Source organism: Neovison vison, chromosome 1 (genome assembly GCF_020171115.1).
Source record: "Neovison vison isolate M4711 chromosome 1, ASM_NN_V1, whole genome shotgun sequence".
NCBI lineage: Eukaryota > Metazoa > Chordata > Mammalia > Carnivora > Mustelidae > Neogale > Neogale vison.
The window spans coordinates 121,608,877-121,632,107 of NC_058091.1; the positions used below are offsets into that span (position 1 = coordinate 121,608,877).

General features: G+C 51.5%; 2 protein-coding genes across 4 annotated transcripts; both read left to right on the forward strand.

Moving 5' to 3' along the window:
- Positions 1–188: 188 nt before the first annotated feature.
- Positions 189–14,055, forward strand: SLC44A4 (solute carrier family 44 member 4). 2 transcript variants are annotated; one of them, XM_044256224.1, is made up of 21 exons: positions 189–253; positions 2,167–2,215; positions 2,748–2,821; positions 2,950–3,028; positions 4,430–4,529; positions 4,610–4,735; positions 4,901–4,961; positions 6,270–6,357; positions 6,441–6,527; positions 6,787–7,022; positions 7,131–7,230; positions 8,091–8,183; positions 8,451–8,553; positions 11,463–11,716; positions 11,799–11,893; positions 11,973–12,076; positions 12,188–12,261; positions 12,495–12,565; positions 12,674–12,768; positions 12,841–12,925; positions 13,806–14,055. In XM_044256224.1, exons 1-21 carry the CDS (start codon positions 220–222, stop codon positions 13,928–13,930), a joined length of 2,133 nt encoding a protein of 710 aa, XP_044112159.1. In that variant the 5' UTR covers positions 189–219; the 3' UTR covers positions 13,931–14,055. The 2 variants fall into 2 exon arrangements, with proteins under 2 accessions (XP_044112159.1, XP_044112165.1); XM_044256230.1 differs by having other exon boundaries at positions 6,444–6,527.
- A 321-nt stretch (positions 14,056–14,376) lies between these two features.
- Positions 14,377–22,679, forward strand: NEU1 (neuraminidase 1). 2 transcript variants are annotated; one of them, XM_044256252.1, is made up of 6 exons: positions 14,377–14,642; positions 15,335–15,527; positions 16,412–16,674; positions 17,248–17,430; positions 17,607–17,829; positions 22,198–22,679. In XM_044256252.1, the coding sequence occupies exons 1-6, from the start codon at positions 14,484–14,486 to the stop codon at positions 22,236–22,238; spliced, it is 1,062 nt and encodes a 353-aa protein (XP_044112187.1). In that variant the 5' UTR covers positions 14,377–14,483; the 3' UTR covers positions 22,239–22,679. The 2 variants fall into 2 exon arrangements, with proteins under 2 accessions (XP_044112187.1, XP_044112178.1); XM_044256243.1 differs by lacking the exon at positions 22,198–22,679 and adding an exon at positions 17,928–18,674 and having other exon boundaries at positions 14,379–14,642.
- Positions 22,680–23,231: the final 552 nt, after the last annotated feature.

Here is a 23,231-nt window from a genome sequence, read left to right on the forward strand (position 1 = left end):
AGCGTGTCCTGGTCCACGGCGCCCGTGGCAAGCAGCCCTGATCCGGTCCCAGGATCAGCCTTTAGGCCTCCAGCAGGGCACTGCCCTGGCAGAGTTGAGAAAGGAACAGAGAGTGTCAGGACCACAGGCGGAGGTGGGGCTGTGACGTGTGGGAGGGCGGGCCGGGAGGCAGGTGAGTCGTTAGGTCTCCCTGGCTCCAATCACTCTGGAGACTGAACCATGGGGGGAAAACAGGACGGGGATGAGGCCTGTGGTGAGTCTCAGGGCAAGGCTGGGGCAGAGGCCTAGGACCCTGGGAGGGAGGGGAAGCCAGCCTGGCTGCTCTGGGGGAGCAAGGGCTGGGGCTGGCCCCACGGAGAGGAGCTAAGGGGAGCCCTCAGTCCCTGAAGGGAGGGCGTGGAAAGAGCTGATGGAAGGAAGTAGACTCTGGGTCCTGGGAGGAGGATTGGGTTCAGGGCTGAGCGCTTTGCCAGAGAGACTTTGGAGAGTAAAGCTGGGGTCTCCTTGAGGAGTTGAGGCTGGAATCCGGGTCCCTCGGGGCAGGGCCCTGGGCAGCAAACCTGAATGGAAGAAGGCAGGGTCAGGGTCCCAAGCACGAGGATGGGGTTCAGGGGCCAGGAGGGTCTATGTGCTGCAGAGCCTGTAAGGGGTGAGGCTGTGGTCTGGCCTCTGTCAGGAGGAACAGCTGGGGTCCCCGTGAGGAAGAGGAGTTTCAGTCTGGACCCTGGGTCTCTGAGGGAAAATGGTGCTAGAGGTCTGCTTCTCAGAGTCTCTGTGAGCAGTGACAGCAGGAGTGCCATTTGTTTGGGGGTCTCTATGAGGCGTTCGGACTGTGGGCCTCTGTGGAGAGGGGGTCGGGGCCTGCCTCTGGGGTCTCTGTTAGGAGGGGAGACTTCTCAGGAGACCATGAGAGATAAGGGTAGTGGCTTCACAAGGGCTTCCTTTGAAAGGTAAGATGAGGCAAGAGGGAGCAGGGATCCTCTCTGCAGAATCTCCATGAGGACCCAGGGCTGGGAGCCCATCCCAGAGACCCCCTAGGATTAGGGGTGGGGTGGTCTGAGATGGGAGGAAATTGGGACACCTGCTTCTGGGATCCCTGTGAGCGGTAAGGCCCCGGCCTGCCTGCAGGGGTCCCTTGAGGCTTGGAAGTCTGAGCTCCTGGTCTGAAGGGGAGGGAGGGCCCTCCCAGAGGCAAAGCTTGGGTTCCTAAGCAGACTAGGGGAAGGAGCAGAAGGCCTCTCAGTAGACTTCCTGGAACTGCTTTGGGTCAATCATTGATCTCACGTCTGAGAGCCATGAAGGGACAGAGTCCAGAACACCTAAGGAGAATGAATCGCACCCCTTCCCACACTTGCCCAACCCTCTGCCCTGCCTCCTCTGTGCCAACACAGGACCCTAGTGGCCTGGCCCCACCTCCTCCCTGTGTGTACTCAGGGAGGACCAGGAACAGGACATGGCCACAATCTAAACCAACCACAGTCTCAACCACCAGGCTCAGGTGTCACCCTGACTGCTCACCCAGAGACTGGCAGTGGCCTGGGTTCCCTTTGGGTGGGGGGCTTTACAGGGGCTCCTCCTTGGCCCAGTCCTGTCCTGCAGGAGTTCAAGCCTTTGGCTCCAGTTTCTTTCCCTGTGGCCTTGGGCAAGAGTGTGGAGGTAGGGCCTGGGGCAGCTGTGGGGAGGGCTGTGACTTCCCTGAGATGCTTAGATTGGTGCCCACCCTAGCCTGGGTACAAGGAAGGGAGAGGAAAAGGACTGGGGCCAGAGAGCCACTGAGATGGCTTCACTCAGAGTCCCACATCCCAGCTGGAGGGAGACACAGGACAAATGGGCCAGAAAAGGGGAAGGAGGCAAAAGCTATTTCCGTGGCTGCCAGCCTTGAGGTGTGGGCTGGAAACAACCTGTTAAGGCCCCCTTTTCCCCTTTCTCCAAAGAGAGTGAGTGGGCAGCAGTGAGGCTGCTGCCCAGGTCTTGATCCTACCTCTCCTGCTCTCCAACTTCTCCCATGAGCCCTGCCCTTTCCATCTCCCCTGCATTCCTGAGGGCCAGGGTAGAGCCTGGGATAGGGTAGGATCACCCTGCAGGGAAGGAGGTGGGAGGGACAAGAGATGGGGAGAGACATCCCCTCAGGCCCTCACTCTCTCTACTCCTCCCCATGCCCCTCAGGAAAACCAGCCAAATATGACCCCTCCTTTCGAGGTCCCATCAAGAACAGGTGAGTTCTGGGCACTTCCTGAGCTAGGGGGTGGGGGTCTTGATTTTGCATTGTATTTGCTGAAATATTGGTAAGAAGCTTATAAAAAAGAAAACTCCTGCCCCAGGAGAATGGTGCCCTTGGATGAACTCTTGTGTCTGGAGCGGGCACAAGGGGCCTTCGGGGTGCTGCTGCTGTTCTTTTTCTTGACCTGGGAGCTGGCTACACGGGTATGTGCTCTTTGGGAAAATTCAGCCAGCTGGGCACTTAGGAGTTGTTTACTTTTCTGTGTCATGCTTCAGAAGTTCCCTCACCCAGAAAATGATAATTTTGTGTTTTTTGTCATGCCCCCCACACACCTTCCTGAGGACAAATGGACGCAACTCCTTATTTATTCCCTGTGAGAATTTGTTTTTGTGAGGAAAAAGTTTTCTTAGAAAAATAAAATAAAACCTACCAACACCCATTCTCCAGCATCCCCCAACTCCAACCCAGGACTCCCCCAGACCAGCACCCCCACCCCATCCAACAGCTTCCCCCACTTCGCCCCCAGGAGCTGCACAGACATCATCTGCTGTATCTTCTTCCTTGCCTTCATTCTGGGTTACATCGTGGTGGGGATCGTGGGTGAGTTTCCAGCAGGCGCGGTGCTGGGGCCCTGGCAGGTAGGGAAGGGCAGGGACCATCCCAGAAGCTGTTCTCCCCCCACCCCCAAATCCCACCCTCTGGTGATTCATCTCTCTGTCTGCTTTCAGCTTGGGTGTATGGAGACCCCCGGCAAGTCCTCTACCCCAGGAACTCTACCGGGGCCTACTGCGGGGTAGGGGCTAACAAGTGAGTACAATGGCAGGAAAAGGGCCAGATGGGGGACCCCTGAGTGGCTCAGTCGGTTAAGCGTCTGCTTTTTGCTCGGGTCATGATCCTGGGGGTCCTGGGATTGAGTCCTTGCTCAGCAGGGAGCCTGAGCCTTCTTCCTCTTCTGCCTCCCATGTCCCCTGCTTGTGCCCCCTCTCTCTCTCACAAATAATTAAATAAAGTATTTTAAAAACCTGGGGCCCCTGGGTGGCTCAGTTGGTTAAGGGTCTGCCTTTGGCTCAGGTCGTGATTCCAGGGTCCTGGAATCAAGCCCTTGCATCGGGCTCCCTGCTCAGCGGAGAGCCTGTTTCTCTCTCTCCCTCTGTCTGCCGCTCTGCTTACTTGTGCCCTCTCTATCTCTCTGTTAAATAAATAAATAAAATCTTTAAATAGATAAATAAATAAAAGAGGGGGATGCCCAGGTGGCTCAGTCGGTTAAGTGTCTGCCTTTGGCTCAGGTCATTATCTTGGGGTCCTGAGATGGAGTCCTGCATCAGGCTCCTTGCTCAGCAGGGATCCTGCTCCTCCTTCTGCCTGGTGCTCCCCCTGCTTATTCTCTCTCCAACAAATAAATAAATGAAATCTAAATAAATAAATAAATAAACAAAAATTAGAGGGGAGGCCCGCAGGAGGTAAAGTGGGCAGCAGGCAGAGAACAGGATCCCAACACTCGGGCTCCAGATCCTTTCTTCATTGCCCACAAGCCACAGCCTCCCCCCTCGAGGCCACATTGAGCAGGCTCCATCTCTGGGCAGTTGGCTTCTGATTCCCTCCAAAAATAGGAGGCAGGGCCATGGTTAAGTAAATGGGTTTTAAAGTTCAGAGCTTGGCAATTGATTCCCCAACTGAGCTAAGTTCTGGTCGTATGGCCTTGGGCAAGGTAGTCAACTTCTCTGAGCTTTGATCTTTTCTTCTGAAGTTCAGGGGGGTGTCCCGGAACTGCCATCAGTTCCACGGGCAGGAAACTTTCAGTAATTAATAAAACCTTAACAATGACACGGGCGTTTACTAAGTTCCAGGCAGATGGTGTACTTTGCACACACAAACTCATTTAAACCCTATGAAGCAGGTCCTATTACCTTACACCTGATGGAATTGAGGCAGTGGGCGGTTAAGTGACTTGCTCGAGGTCATAAAACTCTCAGCCATTTGGTAACAGTTTCGAGGCTCAATTACTCTGGGAAATCTTCCAAGTGCCTCCTGTATCTCCCCAGGAAAACTGAGCTTCCTAAGGCCAGGAGCTGAGAGTTATGGGTCAGGGTGTGGGCCCCACACACACTTTCACTGGGCCCACTATATCCTCGAGGTACGGCCCTGGCATTCCTCTCCCCACACCTGACTGACCAGACCCTGATGCCCACATTTCCTTCCCCTCCACAGAGATAAACCGTATCTTCTCTACTTCAACATCTTCAGCTGCATTCTGGCCACCAACATCATCACGGTCGCTGAGAACGGCCTGCAGTGTCCCACATCCCAGGTCAGAGCCCGGGACACCCCTTTACCCGGATTGCCCCCCGGGTGCGGGTACCAGCACCTCTGCATGCTCTCTGGCCTCAGGTGTGTGTGTCCTCCTGCCCCGAGGTCGCATGGACGGTGGAAGTCAGCCAGTTCTCACAGAATGTTGGGGAGGTCTTCTACACAGCAAACAGAAACTTCTGTCTGCCAGGGGTGCCTTGGGATATGGTGAGAGTTGCCTCCAGTGTCATCACTGTGGTCAAGGAGGAGTCGTGTGGGTGGGGAGAGGGGCAGTTGTGTAGGTGGCTATGGTCGTGGTGGGGGTGGTGCGAGGGCTCCCTCTTTCATCCTGCTCTGTGTCTGTGCCTTTGCATGTCCCCCCCCAACCCCCAGCCAGTGATCCAAAGCCTGCAGCAGGAGCTCTGCCCCAGTTTCCTCCTCCCTTCCGCTCCAGGTGAGAAGCTGTACTCCTTCCTCGGGCAGCATCTAGTCCTGTATTCTGCCTGCTCAAATGGGGAAGCCAGGCCCAGAGAGAGGAGTCACAGAGCTTGTCGGGCCAAACTGGAATTAGCGCTGGGTCTTCATTTTGCTCTCTGCCCCTTGACCCTACCATCTTGTGCACCGGCTGAGTGCCAGGCACCTAGGCGAGACCCAGGGCAGATGAAACTGCTCTGGGTTCGAGCTACATTTTAGATGCAGGGATCCGAGATGTTTGCAAAGACGCTGCATGAGCACCCCGTGGAAATACAACTGGGCAAATGCACCCACACACCTTAATATCAGTGCCCTGGGCACAGACTGGATGTCCAGCCAGACTCACAAGCAAACATGGCTGGGTGCTGGGATTGCCGCTGGCTTTTTAATTTTTTCTATATGTTCTTCTTTCCAAAAGTCATGGTATTTTTAATAGGAAAAAATTTTAATTATAACATGGGAAAAGATAACCAATTCTCAAAATAACTACAATAAAAAGATCTCAGGTGAATGCTCCAAACTCAGATCCAGATTCCAACACTTTCCAGCTGTGTGGTCTTGGGCCAATTACTCAACCTCTCTGAGCCTTGTTTCCCCATCTTTAGAATAGAAATACCAAAGCCAGCCTGCCTGGCAAAGTCATTGGGAAGGTGGAGATAAAGGGTTCTGTAGGCACATAATAGGCACCGCAGGAAATGGGGAAGGAGTGAGAAGGCTTTCCGGAGGAAGTGACCTGGAGATGCAGTTGAGCAGGGAGTAATGGAGGGGATTTCTGAAGGGAGAACACTCAGAGAGAGGCTCAGGGAGAGCAGAGGTACAGAGGTGAGGCCAAAGTGGGCTGAGCTCAGATGGTGGAGCCTTGAAGCCTGGCCAGGGAGCATGGGCTCTCCAGGGCAGAGTTGCTGGAAGTATCTGAGCAGCCGAATGCTCTAATGCCCTGGAATGATGAGGCCTGGTCTCCCTGGCTCTCAGGCAGAGGGTGGGTTGAAGGGTGGGGTGAGGGTGGGTGGAGGCTGGAGTGTAAGAGGCCAGAGGAAATGCGGTCTCCACTTCGCAGCGGCAAGGATGGGAGGAAGGGGTCCTGAGAGACGGTGAAGGAAGCTGGACAGGGCCGTGCTGGCAGAAATTCCCTCTTGGCTGTGGAGTCAGGAGCAGCTGTCTGGGTGGGGGAGGGCAAAGCCCATCTGTCCTGCCTTCCCTAAAACCACTGGCGTGCTGGGTGGAGCCAGAAGTTTTCAAGGCAAAGCTCTGGGCACTCCCACCCAGGAGCCCTGTTCCCTCCCTCCAGCTCTGGGGCGTTGTCTTCCACTGTTGAACAGCACTCTACCTGAACTCCCAGGGATCTCCAGCAACACCTCCATCTCCCAGGGGATCAGGTGGGCCTCCTCTGCCCCCACACCCCTGTCCCATACCCCTTCCCCCCACAACAGCCCCATGTGACTCTCTGCACCTCCTCCAGCAGCGGTGTGCTTGACAGCCTCAATGCCCGTGACATCACTGTGAAGATCTTCGAAGATGTTGCCCAGTCCTGGTATTGGATTCTTGTGTGAGTCACTGATTCCCCTACTCTCTCCTTCCCTGCTGCCCTCCCCCCTCCTCTGGCCCCTAGCCCAATGTCTGAAACAGAAATTTTGGACAGAGGGGGAGGAGCCAGAGCTCAGAACTGACCCCAAACCCAACAAAATCCATAAGAGAAAGGGGGTCTAACCTGGGGACACTGGGAGCTTGAGGCATTTAGGAGCCTCGGGAAGGGAGAAGACTTAGGGGACCAGGGAACACCCTCACCTACCCCACCCTGCCTACAGCGCCCTAGCTGTGGCTCTGGTCCTAAGCCTGCTGTTCATCCTGCTTCTGCGCCTGGTGGCTGGGCCCCTGGTGCTGGTGCTGATCCTCGGGGTGCTGGGCGTGCTGGCCTATGGCATCTACCACTGCTGGGAGGAGTACCGTGTGCTGCGGGACAAGGGTGCCTCCATCACCCAGCTGGGCGTCACCACCAACCTCAGTGCCTACCGCAATGTTCAGGAGACCTGGCTGGCGGCCGGTGAGTGCCCTGCCCACTGCCGGACCGGCAGGCCAGCCTGGGGCTGCCCGGGGCCTCACCAAGCCCTGCCCCTAACCCCCGGCTGGTCTGTTCCCTGTCCACCCTCAGTGATCGTCCTGGCTGTGCTTGAAGGCACCCTGCTGCTGCTGCTGATCTTCCTGAGGCAGCGGATTCGCATCGCCATCGCCCTCCTGAAGGAGGCCAGCAAGTCAGCATCTACCTTGTGGGGGAGATGAGACAGAGGATGGGGGTGCAGGCGTGGAATGGCAGTGCTGGGAAGGTGACAGGGAGCCCCGGAGGAGAAGGGCAGAGTTACGCAGTGGTTAACACCTCTATGTGACTCAGTGACTCCAGTTTTCTGAGACTCGGTTTACCCATTTGTGAAATGGGGACAACAATTTTTTAAAGATTTTATTTATTTATTTATTTATTTGAGAGAGCATGAGCAGGAGGAGTGGTAGGTAGACAGAGAAGCAGACGCCCCACTGAGCAAGGAGCCCAATGCAGGACTCGATCTCAGGACTCCAGGATCATGACCTGAGCAGAAGGCAGACGCTTAACTGACCGAGCCATCCAGGGGCCCGTGGTGGGGGGTAGGGGTGGCAATAATAGTTCCTACTTTGTAGGGCTCTCATGAGGATTAAATGAGTTAGTGTCTTGTCAGCTTCCAGAACAGGAAGCAGGCTCTCAGGGAGGATCAGTCAGAATGGTAACTGCCGTTGTGGCAGCCGTGGTTGACATGAGGAATGGCAGAAGCCCAGGTTTTTCCCACCCAGGACCTACCTGCCAAATCCATCAGGAGACCATACTTAGAAGACTCTTTTCCTTATGCTCCCTAAAGCTGTCCCAGGTGGCTTTTCTGTGATTCCAATTTCTTCTAAGGGTCCCTTGAGCTTGATTTATTCAATTCAGTTCATTCAGTGAGCACCTACTGTGTGCCCAGCCTGGGGGACAGAGGAGGTCCTGGCAATGACGGCAGTGGGAACCTTGCCAAGGTCAGCCCCAGGAGAGGATGGGTGGGATCTGGGGCCTGGGGCCATACTGAAGGACGCTCTTACCTTCCTACAGGGCTGTGGGGCAGATGATGTCTACCCTGTTCTACCCTCTGGTCACCTTTGTCCTCCTGCTCATCTGCATTGTCTACTGGGCCATGACTGCCCTGTATCCTTTGCCCACATGGCCTGGCGCTCCTAGGGCGTGGAAGGGGAAGGGGTTGTATTTACCTGTACAGTGCAATTGGAAGAATGTGCCCCTTCATCTGGGCAGACACAGGCCTGCCCCTGGACAGAGTTGAAAGACTGAACCCAGGCTGATTTCCCACCCTTTGTGCAGTGAACAACCTGTGCAAGAACCTGGGAAGGTGTCCCTGAGGAGGGGACCTGTGGAGACCCCCATGTGATTATGCCTTCTTCCTTGACTCCCCTCTGGGTACCTGGCCACGTCGGGGCAACCCCAATATGTCCTCTGGGCACCCAATGCCAGCTTGCCCGGCTGTGAGAAAGTGCAGATGAATACATCATGCAACCCCATGGTGAGGGGATTTGGGGTAGATATGGAGGGGGCGACAGCAGGGCTGAGGTGACCTCAGGGGCCAGCTGGTCCTAATCCCTCATTGCACAGCAGAGATGGAGGACCGGAGAGCAAAAGGAGGTCCCTCAAGATCCCACAACAGGCCCCCAGCAGAGCCAGGAAGGGAGCCAGCAGTGGACTCTGGATCCAGTGCTCCCCCTCAGCCACCCCTTACTCAGAGAAGGAAACTGAGGCTGGAGGCGACATGAAGCCCTGGGAAAGCTGGGTACCGGCACTTCCTACCCTCCCCTGCCTGGACTGGACATGCCTTTGCCAGAACTGTTAGCCACTTCCGCCTCCAGTCTCAGTCCATTCATCTGTAAAATGGAGACAGTCGTAATACCTGTTCCTCAGGGTGGTTGAGAAGATTGAATGACATCAGGCACATAAAGTGCTTTGTACATGTCTGGCACCTGATAAGAGCTGATAACTGCAGATGGGTTTTGTTTCATTTTTTAAAAGCCTTTTTCCTAGCAGCATGGTGCCTTGGGCAGTAGGCAGGTGGGGGCGGTGGACGGAGAGAAGCCGCTTCCCTACATTCTGCCCTGTGAGGTTTCCAGAAAGTGCAAGGGACTGCAGGGGGTTTGCTGTCCTCAGAGCTTGGGGGGGAGGCACCCCTTGGAAGCTGGGACCAGGGGCTTGCTCACAGGCATTAGGGCACTCTAAAGCAGGAAAAGGAGGGAGGGAGGGAGGTTTACATTTAGGGAGGACCCACCCTGTGCCAGGCACAAGGTATGCAAATCTCCAAATGACTTGGTTCTAGCTTCCAGCTCGATCAGGATCTAGCAGCAGAGACTAACACAAACACACAATTACAAAGTGGAAAGTGGTTTATTTTCAAATATCAAAAACACTTTCAGCGATTTCAGCAATTCTCAAGATTTTTGTCACATTTCCTGTAAAGGGTTTTTGTTTTTGTTGTTACTTTTGCGGTTTTTTTACTTTTTATTATGCAAATTTTCAAACTCACAGAAACCCTCAACTTCCCACTGTCCTTGTTTCATCCATCTCTACACCCCCAACTCCACAATTCTTTTTTTCTGGAGTTTTGTTTTTTTAATTAATTTATTTATTTTCTTTTTTGGAGTTTTTTAAGGTAAATTCTGGACATAAGTGCCAGTTTACCCATAAACACATCAGGATGGATCTTGACATAAGGACTTTTTACTTTATTTATTTATTTATTTTTTGAGGAATCTCAACCTCCAACATGAGGCTCAGACTCACAACTCTGACATCAAGAGTCGCACGCTCTACCGATCGAGCCAGCCCGGTGCCCAGACACAAAAGGACTTTTTTTTTTTTAAATCTTATTTATTCATTTGACAGAGAAAGATTACAAGTAGGCAGAGAGGCAGGCAGAGAGAGAGAGGAGGAAGCAGGCTCCCTGCCAAGCAGAGAGCCCCATGCGGGACTCGATCCCAGGACCCTGAGATCATGACCTGAGCTAAAGGCAGCAGCTTAATCCACTGAGCCACCCAGGTGTCCCACAAAAGAACTTCTAAAAGCATAACCAAATGGGCGCCTGGGTGGCTCAGCTGGTCAGGCGTCTGACTCTTGATTTCAGCTCAGATCATGTTCTCAGTGTGGCGACCTTAGGGTGGTGGGATTGAGGCCTGGGGCAGGCTCCCTGCTCAGGGAAGGGTCTGCTGCAGATTCTCTCTCCCTCTCCATCTGCCCCTCTCCCTGTTCACACTCTCTCTCTTTCTAAAAATAAATCTTTTTAAAAAAATTTTTATGTTAGTCACCATACAGTACATCATTAGGTTTTTTGGGTTTGTTTTTTTTTAAGATTTTATTTATTTATTTGACAGAGATCACAATTTTTTTTTTAAATTTTTATGTTAGTCACCATACAGTACATCATTAGGTTTTTGGGTTTTTTTTTTTAAGATTTTATTTATTCATTTGACAGAGAGACGGTAGGCAGAGAGAGGGGGAAGCAGGCTCCCTGCTGAGCAGAGAGCTAGATGCGGGGCTCGATCCCAGGACCCTGAGATCATGACCTGAGCTGAAAGCAGAGGCTTAACCCACTGAACCACCCAGGCGCCCCTATATCATTAGTTTTTGTTTTTGTTTTTGTTTTTAAAGATTTTATTTATTTATTTGACAGAGAGAGATCACAAGTAGGCAGAGAGGCAGGCAGAGAGAGAGAGAGGGAAGCAGGCTCCCTGCTGAGCAGAGAGCCCGATGCGGGACTCGATCCCAGGACCCTGAGATCATGACCTGAGCCGAAGGCAGCGGCTTAACCCACTGAGCCACCCAGGCGCCCCTATATCATTAGTTTTTGACATAATGTTCCAAGATTCATTGTTTGCTTGTAACACCCAGTGCCCCATGCAATCTGTATCCTCCCTAATATCCATCCCCAGGCTCACCCATCCTCCCGCCCTTCAGAAATAAATCTTAAAAAAAAAAAAAAATACACACAACCAAAAATAAATAAAGTAAATATAAAAATAAATAAAAAGCATAACCACTATACCATTATCACACCAAAGATTAACAAAAATTCCTTAATACCATCTAATACCCAGTCTGTTCATTTTTGCTAGAAAGCATTTTGGCTGACATTGCAGAGACTGTCTTAGAGGCTGTCTTAGAGTGCCAGGGAGAGAGCTAGGGGCTGATCACGCTGCCTTCACACCATTAAGGCTTGGCCCTCGCAGCCTGGGAACTCTCCTGCCCATATATAGACGGAAGGAAAACGAATTACTCTCACACACTAGGCAGTCTGAACCCAACTAGAACCTGACGAAGGATTTCCTGGAAGGCAATGGCTTCCCCAGCTCAGGGAGGTGGCTACTTCCCTCCCTCTCCTTCGGGAGTGGCAGGAGTTGGCTGGGAATGACCCTCCTCTGTCACCACCAGTCCCAGCCCATGAACTCCTCGTGCCCGGGGCTGAGGTGCGTCTTCCAGAGCTACTCGTCCACCGGCCTGGTTCAGCGTTCTCTCTTCAACTTGCAAATCTACGGGATCCTGGGGCTATTCTGGACCCTCAACTGGGTGCTGGCCCTGGGCCAGTGTGTCCTGGCTGGCGCTTTTGCCTCCTTCTACTGGGCCTTCCAAAAGCCCCAGGACATCCCCACCTTTCCCCTGAGCTCTTCCTTCATCCGCACACTCCGGTAAGCCCGGGGCAGGGGACTGGAAAGTGTGAACCTGGGAGTCTTGGGGTCCTGGGGCTGCCTCTGACTCCCTCCCCTGCAGGTACCACACTGGGTCGTTGGCCTTCGGAGCCCTCATCCTGAGCCTTGTGCAGATAGCCCGAGTCATTCTGGAGTACATTGACAACAAACTGAGAGGTGAACAGCGGGCTCACCTCCCCTTGGGGAGGGGCTGCCAGGGGATAATGACCAAACATGAGCTCCCCCTTTCTTCCAGGAGCCCAGAACCCCGTGGCCCGCTGCATCATGTGTTGCTTTAAGTGCTGCCTCTGGTGTCTGGAGAAGTTTATCAAGTTCCTAAACCGCAACGCCTACATCATGGTGAGCCCCAGGGAATGAGCAGCCCCTTGTTCTGGGGTCCCTTGGCTCAGGCCCCAGCCCTGGCCCAGGTGAGCTCCACACAGGTGACTCTGACCTTTCCACCCCACTCAGATCGCCATCTATGGGAAGAATTTCTGTGTCTCCGCCAAAAATGCCTTCATGCTGCTCATGCGGAACATTGTCAGGTCAGGCTCTCCGCTCTCCCTGGCCCCCTGCCGCGATCTCCCAGCCCAGGCTGGCTTTATGAGCATGCTGGGTGGGCTCAGAAGGGTCTCGAGCTTGGTTAAATGTTCTGCTACCTTCATCTTGAAGCACAAATGATTTTCATTTGACATCTGTCACAGCAATTTATATAGCCAATCCGGTTCCTAGTGCTACCAGGGCACTCAAGCCTGACCCACCCCAACTTCCCATACAGGGTGGTCGTTCTGGATAAAGTCACAGACTTGCTGCTGCTCTTTGGGAAGCTGCTGGTAGTTGGGGGTGTCGGTAAGAGCTGGGGCTGGGAGTTAACGGGGACAGAGGGCCAGGGCACAGGGCAGCCAAAGAGGTGACCCCAGAGAAGTAACGACACTGACTTCCAGACCTCTCCCACAGGGGTCCTGTCCTTCTTTTTCTTCACCGGTCGCATCCGGGGCCTGGGTAGAGACTTTGAGAACCCCTCCCTCAACTATTACTGGCTGCCCATCATGGTGAGTGACTCCCCGGCTCTGCCTTACAGTCCAACCCCCCAAACGAAATCTAACGCTCCCTGGATCTTCCAGATCTCCATCCTGGGGGCCTATGTCATTGCCAGTGGCTTCTTCAGCGTTTTTGGCATGTGTGTGGACACGCTCTTCCTCTGTTTCTGTGAGTAACACTCCCTCCCACCTCCCCCAGATGTTAAGGTACCAGATTGTTTAGGATTTTTTTGGAGACTTGGGACTTCTAGAAACAGCAACTTTGGGAGTTAAAGGAGCCAAAGTCAGAGGAAACCTCTTCAGCCATCCTTAAGCCAGGGGCTTGCAGAAAAGCAAAAGTGAGCTGTGGGGCTGGCAGAGTCTCCCAAGAAAGAGCATTCCAGGGCAGAGGCCTCTGGTGTCTTTCCCCAGAAAATCAAAGGTAGACCTTCACCACAGGAGACTTCCCAGCAGGTGGCTGTAGTGAGTGCGGATTTTCTCACCCTTCTAGAACCATTGAACAACCCCATTTCTTCAGATAAATAGAGTATTGTAAACCTATTCTCTCTTCCTTAGGATTTTCTTAACATTTTCTTTTCCTTGGCTTATTTTATTTAAGAACAGTATACTGTACATATACAAAATGTGCTGATCGACCTTTTATGTTATCAGTAAGGCTTTTGGTCAACAGTAGGCTATTAAATTGGGGGGAATCAAAAGTAATAGGCGGATTGTTGATTGCGTGGCGGTCAGCGCCGCTAATCCCTGTGTCGTTCAGGAGCCAATTCTACATCCATTCAGGGTTTAGTACGCACTACAGTCTGCAGTACGCGGCTGACCTGCATTTTTTCTAAGCCCAAGCACGCTATGAAATAACAGTATTACTGACCCCACGTCACCCCGGGGAAACTGAGATTACATAACCTACCCAATAGGTTACCAAAACTGCCCCAAAAGAACAGCGCATGTTGGTGCAGCCTGAACCCATGCGGCTAGTTTCCTCGTCCCCAATCTTCCCGGGGACTGGGGGGCCCTTGGGGTCCACTCTAACGGTCTATGTTGCGGCTCAGTGGAAGACCTGGAGAGGAACGACGGCTCCCCGGACCGGCCCTACTACATGCCCACATCCCTTCTGAAGATACTAGGCAAGAAGAACGAGGCATTCCCCGGGGACAAGAAGAAGAAAAATAAGTGAGAGACGCGGCCCCGATCAGGGCTGCTCCCCTCCTGTACAGTCTCCCAGCATCACCCCGCCTTCCAGATCTTGATTTTGTAGTTCAAAACAAATTATTAAATGTTGATGTTTTGTTTTCTCAAGAAGTCCGGGACTTTTAATTAATTGCCTCCAAGACGAGGTACAGCTTTTTTTCCGCTGCCTGGCTCTTTAAAGTAGACCCCGCCCCTAAACCCGCCCCTGGGGCCATGGCCAATCAAAAGATTCCTGCCGAGTGCTGCCGACCCTTCTTCATCCCAGCCAATAAGCTTCTAGTCCGGGTCACAAGCTCCGAGGCTTCAAAAGGAGCCAATTGGAAGGTCCAGCTCCAAGGCGCCGAAGGGTCATGTGAGGAGTCTGGAGTGTGTGAGGGCCAATTAGAGTCGCGGAAGTGCGGCAGGTGGCTGGACTCGGGGCGGGTTAGGGGAGTTGCGGATGAGGCGGGCGGTAGTAGCTGGCGTTTAAAGGGCCGGGTCAGCTGACAGACTCCGGCCCGCGTCTAACCCTGAGGGCCGGCGGCCCGGGAAGAGATAGGATGGCGGGCCGACCCGGCGCAGTGCTCCCGGGCAGACCCGGGGGACCGCAGATGCCGGGGTTCTGGGGAGGCTGTAGAGTTTGGGTATTTGCCGCGATCTTTCTGCTGCTGTTATCTCTGGCAGAATTTGGGGCTGGGATAAGGAACGACTTCAGTCTGGTGAGTCTCCCCTCGTATTTCCCCATCCCTGACCCACGCAGGTCGTCTGTGCCCAGCGTCCCCCGGGACGCGGGCTGCTGAGACCCCGTCCTGCGAGGGACTCTCTCGCCGTTCTCAGACCCCGTTCCCTCCATGAGCTCCCAACCCCTCTTCCTCCCGGGGCTCTTGTCCTCCTGCCCTCCTGTACTCCGAGTCTCCTCTTCATTCACGCTCGTTCCCCTTTGGAGGTCCCCCACCCCCGCGTTGCCGGAAGGCGCCTTCTCCCCTCTTAGGCCTTCCCCGGCTCCGGGGCCCCAGCTCTGCCCCAAACTCTCCTCCGGTTCCCCTTCCTCATTCTGCCCCCCACCCACACTCTGATCCCCAACATCGCTTTCCCAGGGAAACTCAACTCGGAGCCTCTGTTCATCCATCCTAAAACCCGAAGTCGAGTTTGTCCGTTGAAACTCCCTTCCTGGGGCACCTGGGTAGCTCAGTTGGTTAAGCAACTGCCTTCGGCTCAGGTCATGGTCCCAGAGTCTTGGGATCAAGTCCCACATTGGGCTCCCAGCTCCATGGGGAGTCTGCTTCACCCTCTGACCTCCCCTCTCATGCTCTCTCTCACTTTCTCTCTCTCTCTCAAAATAAATAAAAATCTTTAAAAAAAAAAAAAAAAAGAAAAGAAAAAAGAAACTCCCTTCCTCCTCCGTTCACAGGTTCAGCCGCTGGTGACCATGGAGCAGCTGCTGTGGGTGAGCGGGAAGCAGATCGGTTCTGTGCACACTTTCCGAATCCCGCTCATCACAACCACTCCTCAGGGGACTCTCCTTGCCTTCGCGGAGGCCAGGAAAATGTCCACATCGGATGAGGGGGCCAAGTTCATTGCTCTTCGGAGATCCACTGACCAGGGTATAAAGATGCCTAGATGACAAGGGCTGGTATTAGGTTGCATGGTGGGGGGGCTGACCTTCCCAAGGCCCCTGAGAATAGTATAGGACCATTGGGAGAGCTGGAGGCCTGGGTTCCCTGAAGGGTAGAGGGAACTTTATGAGGGAAGCTGTCCAGAGCAGTGTTCTAGAAATTGTGATCATCTAGGAGTTGAACATTCAAACATTTATTGAGCACTTGCTATATACTGGGCCCTGTTCTGGATTATGTGATTATGGTTGTGAAACATAATAAATAAGTAAATTTAATTTTTTGTGTTGGAAAGTGATAAATATAATGGAGAGAAATAAAACGGGCTGCTGGAGATTGGTTGCGATTTTTTTTTAAGATTTTATCTATTTATTTGAGAGATATCTAGAGTGAGAGAGCACAAAGCAGGGGGAGTGGCAGAGATAGCAGCAGAGGGAGAAACAGAGGGAGAGATCAGATCCTGCTGAGCGATCCTGATGCAGATCCCCAGAATCCTGGGATCATGACCTGAGTCAAAGGCAGACACTTAACTGACTAAGCTACCCAGGCACCCCTGGTTGCAGTTTTAAACAGGTGACTTTTGAGTAAAGGAGGTGAGAGTTACCCTGAAGAAGAATGTACCACGCAGATATCACAAGCCTGTTCAGAGGCCTCCAGGAGAGAAGTATTCGAGGAATGGGAAGGAGCTTGGGGGACATGATGGAGCGAGCAAGGATAGAATAGATAAGGTCAGAGAGGGGAGGTGGGGCAGTCTTGTAGGGCCCTGGAACCACTCTGGGGCCTTGGGTCCTTATCAAGAGCTGGAAATTGACAGGGAGTGGTAGAAAGGGCACCTTCAGAGTGCTCACCCTGGATTACCTCTCTTTTCTCTTCAGGCAGCACCTGGTCTCCAACAGCCTTCATTGTAGATGATGGGGAAACCCCAGATGGGCTGAACCTGGGGGCAGTGGTGAGCGATATGGAGACAGGAGTGGTGTTCCTTTTCTATTCCCTCTGCGCTCACAAGGCTGGCTGCCAGGTGGCCTCCACCATGCTGGTGTGGAGCAAAGATGACGGTGTTTCCTGGAGCCCTCCCCGAAATCTTTCATTGGACATTGGCACCGAGATGTTTGCCCCTGGGCCAGGCTCCGGCATCCAGGTCTCTGTTCCGAGATGGGTGGAGAGGGCTGCCTTTTGAGGAGTCTGCCCCCAGTTGGGCTTCTTCCCTGGGGAGAAGGTCTTGTGAAGTCAGGTTTCCCCTTAGTTTTGGATTCCTTGGAAGAAAGGGACATCCTGGGAGAAACTCCCTCCCAAGGGAAGATGGGACTTTGCCATTGCTTTCCCATTTGGGGGTTGTCAACAGGGCTGTGCAGAATGGAAAAAGGCACCCTTCCTTTGAGCAGTTGTAAGCCTGTGCTTTGGTGTACAGCTTGTGAATGAGCACACCAAGCATAGCTTCAAGCTTCCATGCACCCCTGTGGCTAGAACCCCTTGTCTTGTGCACAACCTGTCCTCCAGTGTACACCCTAGATGTCTCAAAGGAGCTTATTCTTTGAAGGAGCTCAATTCAGGCCATGGGTGTTTATGGAATCTTCCCGGGACCCTCAGTAGCCAGGATGGAACTGAAGGGGACCAGATGTGTTCCCACACTTGGGGGGTGATGGGTTCCCCTTCCCTGCTTGTGAGCCCCTTCAGTGTCTCCCTCGGTGACACCCAGCTTCCTTTCCCACAGAAACAGCGGGAGCCGCGGAAGGGCCGCCTCATCGTGTGTGGCCATGGAACGCTGGAGCGGGATGGGGTCTTCTGCCTCCTCAGTGATGATCATGGTGCCTCCTGGCGCTATGGCAGTGGGGTCAGCGGCATCCCCTATGGCCAGCCCAAGCGGGAGAACGATTTCAACCCTGATGAGTGCCAGGTCAGAAGTCCATGGGCTGCTCCCCACCCACCCCCTGCTTTGCCCCCTCCAAAGCACCATTTCCCTCAGGATGTGGTGGCTCAGCTCTGTGCCACCCGGCCTGCTTCCTCAGGGACAAGGGTCCTTTGCCCTGCCCCCTCCCTGGGTCTTGCTGAAGCCCTATTCTCTCTTGTTAGCCCTATGAGCTCCCAGATGGCTCAGTCGTCATCAACGCCCGAAACCAGAACAACTACCACTGCCACTGTCGAATTGTTCTCCGCAGCTATGATGCCTGTGACACAATACGGCCCCGTGATGTAACCTTCGACCCTGAGCTCGTGGATCCCGTGGTGGCTGCAGGCGCTGTAGCCACCAGCTCTGGCATCATCTTCTTCTCCAATCCAGCCCATCCCGAGTTTCGTGAGTATCTCTTGGATGGGGCCAGTGCGGGAGCCCCTGTTACCTAGAGAAGGGGCACCCAGAGCCCCTCCCTTCCCTGACCCTCGTGCCCTCCCCAGGGGTGAACCTGACACTGCGCTGGAGCTTCAGCAATGGTACCTCGTGGCGGAAAGAGACGGTCCAGCTGTGGCCAGGCCCCAGTGGCTACTCCTCACTGGCAGCCCTAGAGGGCAGCATGGGCGGGAAGGACGAGGCCCCCCAGCTCTATGTCCTGTATGAGAAAGGCCGGAACCAGTACACAGAGAGCATCTCCCTGGCCAAAGTCAGCGTCTATGGGACACTCTGACCTGTACGCCTGCCACAGGGGTAGAGGGCCTTGGACTTAGCCTTCGGGACTATGGGTCCATAGGGGGTTTGCTAGAGTTGCCTAAAAAACAGTTCCACCTTCCTTTAGACTCTAGCCTTTTGCAAAACCAAGTTCTCTTTGACAGGAAGATTATTCTGTTAGGACTGCAAGCCTGGCTTCTTCCACACAGGAAGTCCTGCCCTCACTTGAGAGCACTTGTTTCCACATCATTGCTGGGTTTGGCCCCCTACGGCTTCTGCCTTCCTGGGGCGATGATTGGTCCTTTTCTTAGGCAGGGCTAGGCAGGCCTGTAGAATTGAATAAATGTGAACTCAGGGAATTGGGGAAGGCTGAGCTTCCTCTTTGAGGTAAGATGCTGGCTATGGAGCAGGTTGGTAAAAGTTCGAGAAGGGCAAAATTTGGATTCAGGGTAAAGAACTACGTGTACCACCCACCTTGAATATTTATAAGTCAATATTTGTAACTTAACGTTTTTAATGAAGGAGAATGAGCATTTGTAGAGTCTTTGTGGTTCTGTCTGTGCGTATCTTCGTGTCCACTTGAAAGAGGCTGGGGATGAGCTTTGGGGAGGAAGCTGGTGTGCTTATTGCCCATAGAAATCAGACTTTGGCAAATTAAATCCTTTCCCTTTCACATTCTTCCTCCTCACGGGAAAACAGATTCATCTCCACAGGTGTAATGAGGAGTAGCAGGGAGATATTAAAAAATCTGCCCTGTTTTATATTGCTAAGGTGGAATCCTCTGTGAGGCAGGTGTGTGACATGCAAATGGGAAGGTTCTCCCAGGCCAGCGTGGCAGAGGAATAAGCACGGTGAGGAATGATGTAAGAAAATAGCACCATCCTCAGGCAGGTGCTGTGAAGAGAATGAGCAGCCTACAGATGAGTGGGAGAGCCATAGCTTTCCTCCATATAGAAAGAAAATAATGATGCCTAGAGGAGGTGGTAAGAATGTTAATGACTAAGGAGTAAGGGTCACATTCAATTAGAGTTAAAGTTTCATTTTACTTTGAACTTGCTTCTCTAATTACCCTAACATCTAAGAAACGTTAGAATAATTCATTCCTTCAGAAAAAAATGAAATTACTGTATATGAGGATATGGTACAATTTTACTGTTTTTGATCCAGAATTTGTCATCTGATCCAGAATTTATAATGTAATACTTTAATTTTTCTCACTTATAGACACTTTTAAAAGCACAGAGTTAGAGAAAATATCTTAATGAACCCCGTGTACACTCCACATGTCCAACAGTTGCTTCCTCTAATTCTTTTTTCTTTTCCTTTTCTTGGTTGAAATATTTTGAGGCAAATCCCAGACTTTGTGACATTCAACCCTACATTCTTAAGTATGCATCTCATTTTTAAAAAATGGAACATTTTATTATATGACCATAACACCGTTGCACACCCAAAACATTAACAATAACACTATATCATCTAATATCCATCTAGTCAATGTGTAAATGTCATCAAATGTGTCAGCAATGTCTTACTTATGGTTTTGTTCAAATGAGGATCCAGAGAAAACCTACACATTTCATTTTGATGTCTCTTTTTTTTTTTTTTTTTAAAGATTTTATTTATTTATTTGACAGGGAGAGAAAGATCACAAGTAGGCAGAGAGAGGAGGAAGCAGGCTCATCGCTGAGCAGAGAGCCCGACTCGGGGCTCAATCCCAGGACCTTGAGATCATGACTTAACCCACTGAGCCACCCAGGCGCCCCAAGAGTCCAACTTCTTGATCTTAGCTCAGGTCTTGATCTCAGGGTCTTCTGTTTAAGCCCAGTGTGGAGCCTACTTTAAAAAAAATAAAAATTAAAAAAGTACTGAGGAAAAAAGGAAATGATACCATGAATGTCTGACCCAAGAGCTACTTTCTCTGAAGTAGATGTGGCAGAAGTCTTGTGAAGAGTGACCTTGTTTCTTTTTAGCCAAGAATGGTCAGCTGAGAGAGGATCCTCCCCCAGGAGGGCGTGAGGCAGAGCCCTAGGCCCCATCCCTGGGTGAGGAGCAGAGGGAGAAAGAGAGGGAGAGAGAATCTAGAGCAGACTCCCCTCTAAGTCATCATCTTGGGGTCCTGGGATTGAGCCCCATGTTAGGCTCCCTGCTCAGCGGGTGGCCTGCTTCTCTCTCCCCCTCTGTTGCTCCCCCTGCTTGTGCTCTCTCGCTGTGTGTCAAATAAATAAATAAAATCTTTTTTAAAAATTTTTATTTATTTGACATTTATTTATTTGAGAGATCACAAGCAGGCAGAGCGGCAAGCAGAGAGAGAGGAGGAAGCGGACTCCCCGCTGAGCAGAGAGCCCATGTGGGACTCGATCCCAAGACCCTGAGATCATGACCCGAGTCGAAGGCAGAGGCTCAACCCACTGAGCCACCCAGGTGCCCCCTTTTTTTTTTTTTTAAGATTTTTTTATTTATTTGATAGAGGTCACAAGTAGGCAGAGAAGCAGACAGAGAGAGAGGAAGGGAAGCAGGCTCCCTGCAAAGCAGAGAGCCCGATGTGGGGCTCGATCCCAGGACCCTGGGATCATGACCTGAGCCAAAGGCAGAGGTTTTAACCCACTGAGCCACCCAGGTGCCCCATAAATAAAATCTTTTAAATAAAAATTTAAAAACAACGATTAGGAGAGAAGATCTAAGACAAAAGTTTGCACTTGTTTTTGACCAAACCTCACTCAAATTATCACAATGAAAGAGTAGTTTTTCCTTTCCTTATATTCTGGATGGAATATTTTTAAGAACACTTTTAGTGTAGGGTTTAGCTGGCAGAAAGGTAAGGGAAATCTTCAAAACCCATAAATAATAGAAAGTAAGAATGCAGAAAATGAAGTGGGCCTGGAGGCTCTGTTTGCCATGGGGACATCAGCCAATGCTCAGTGCTGAAATCAGGATTTCGGTGGATCTCAGATTAGCAGTCGGGAGATAAAGCCAAGGGCCTGAGGACTGAAAATTAAACAAGAAATTTCTTCCTGTCCCAACCCATCCCCAACAAAGCAGGACTGCACTTTGGGCGCATATTTTATTATTATTATTTTTATGTTTTAAACTAATTTATTTGAGGGAGAGACAGAAAGCATGAGCAGGGAGAGGGGCAGAGGGAGAGGGAGAAGCAGGCTCCCTACTGAGCAAGGAGCCCAAAGCGGGGCTTAGGTCTCCATCCCAGGATCCTGGAATCATCATTTGAGCCAAAAGGAGACACCCCTGAACCACTCAGGCACTCCTGGATGCATAATTTAAGAGAACACCAAAAAACTCAACAAGATAAATAATGTTTGAATGCAATATTTCTAAAAAATCAAATTGGCCAACTACAACTCACAAGCTGGCTGCCTCTTTTTGTAAACAAAATATCAAAAGACCACATCTGGGCGCCTGGGTGGCTCAGTGGGTTAAGCCGATGCCTTCGGCTCAGGTCATGATCTCAGGGTCCTGGGATCGAGTCCCACATCGGGCTCTCTGCTCAGCAGGGAGCCTGCTTCCCTCTCTCTCTCTCTGCCTGCCTCTCCATCTACTTGTGATTTCTCTCTGTCAAATAAATAAATAAAATCTTAAAAAAAAAAAAAAAAAAAGACCACATCTTCAGGGGGCGAAGCCTCTGGCTTTGTTCTGGATCCAGGTCAGAGAAGTCTCTCTGGAAGACTCCCAACAGAAGTTCACACTCCTGTGGGATTGGGACCAGAAATCACATCCATGCCAACCCCGTGGGTATTTCCTCGGCCACAATTTTAAAAACAGAGATCAGAGGAAGACCAGTGTCTCAGCGTGTCTGGGTGTTAGCAAGGCATTTGATAAGGTCAAAGGGACCACAGGGAAGTTTCCCGGACCATTGTCTACAAAGAAGAGAAGGAACTCATTTGCCACTGTTGGAGACTTTTATACCAGCTCCGTACACACACAATACTGTAAATAAAGAGGGAAAAAGTGCATCATATATCCTGCCTTTGCGGTGGAAACAAGTCATTCAGGTTAGACAAAATACCAGTTGATGAAATGACTTATTTATTACTTCTTTTACAGCAGGATATCATCTAATACGTGGAGGAAGAATAATCAATTAGAAAATCATTTTGCAAACCTGAATGAACTAACTCAGGTGAAGGAGTCCCAAACATGGGGTGTTGGCATACTGATTATTTTGAGTTAAAGGCACTGGAGAAACAGCAGGTGCAGATGGTGGTCTGTCCTTCCTTTTTCTTCCTGAAAGCAAGAAATAAAGCTCCCCCGTGAAAGTGCCCTCACTGTAGCCAGAGGAAGGAAGACATTCTCATTACCAAGGATGAGAGGCTGATACTGAGCGAAAGTTACACAAACAGACCGTGTTGAAACAATTCTGATTTCCTGTCAACTCCCTGCGGTTGAGTTGCTTTGTCACACAACTGCCTCTCTTTGTTCAACCCACCAGAAAAGCAAATAGGGTTCACCGTGTCCTTGGTTCTTTGTTTCCATATAAAGGCTCCAGTGTCATGGGAAGCTTAGATTAAATAAATTTGTATGCTGCTTTTCTGTGTTATTGCCTTAATGTTTAAACGCAGCCAGGGACCCTACGAAGGTCAGGGAACACTTTCCTCCTCTACACAGGACAAAGATCAGAAATGGATGCTGAAACCATCAGGTTAAAGGTTGATGGGGAACAGAACATGCATTCAAGGTGCCAAAACTTGTCAACCAGAAGCAGGGAGATCAAGCTAAGATCAAGATCTCTCTCTCTCTCTCTCTCTCTCTCTCTCTCTCAGTCTCTGACAAATAAGTAGATAAAATCTAAAAAAAAAAAAAAAAAAAAAAAAAAAGACACCCCCTCACACGCAAACCCCGTGGCTCAGTTGGTTAAGCATCTGCCTTCAGCTCCGGTCATGATCCTAGGGTCCCGGGATCAAGTCCCACATTAAGGTCCTTGCTTGGCAGGGAACCTGCTTCTCCCTCTGTCTGCTGCTCCCCTTGCATGTGCTCGCTCTCGCTTGCTTTCTCCCTGACAAATAAATAAAATCTTAAAAAAAAAAAAAAAAAAGAATGGGACAAGTAGTGAGTGCCTGGCTGACTCGGTCTGTGGAGCA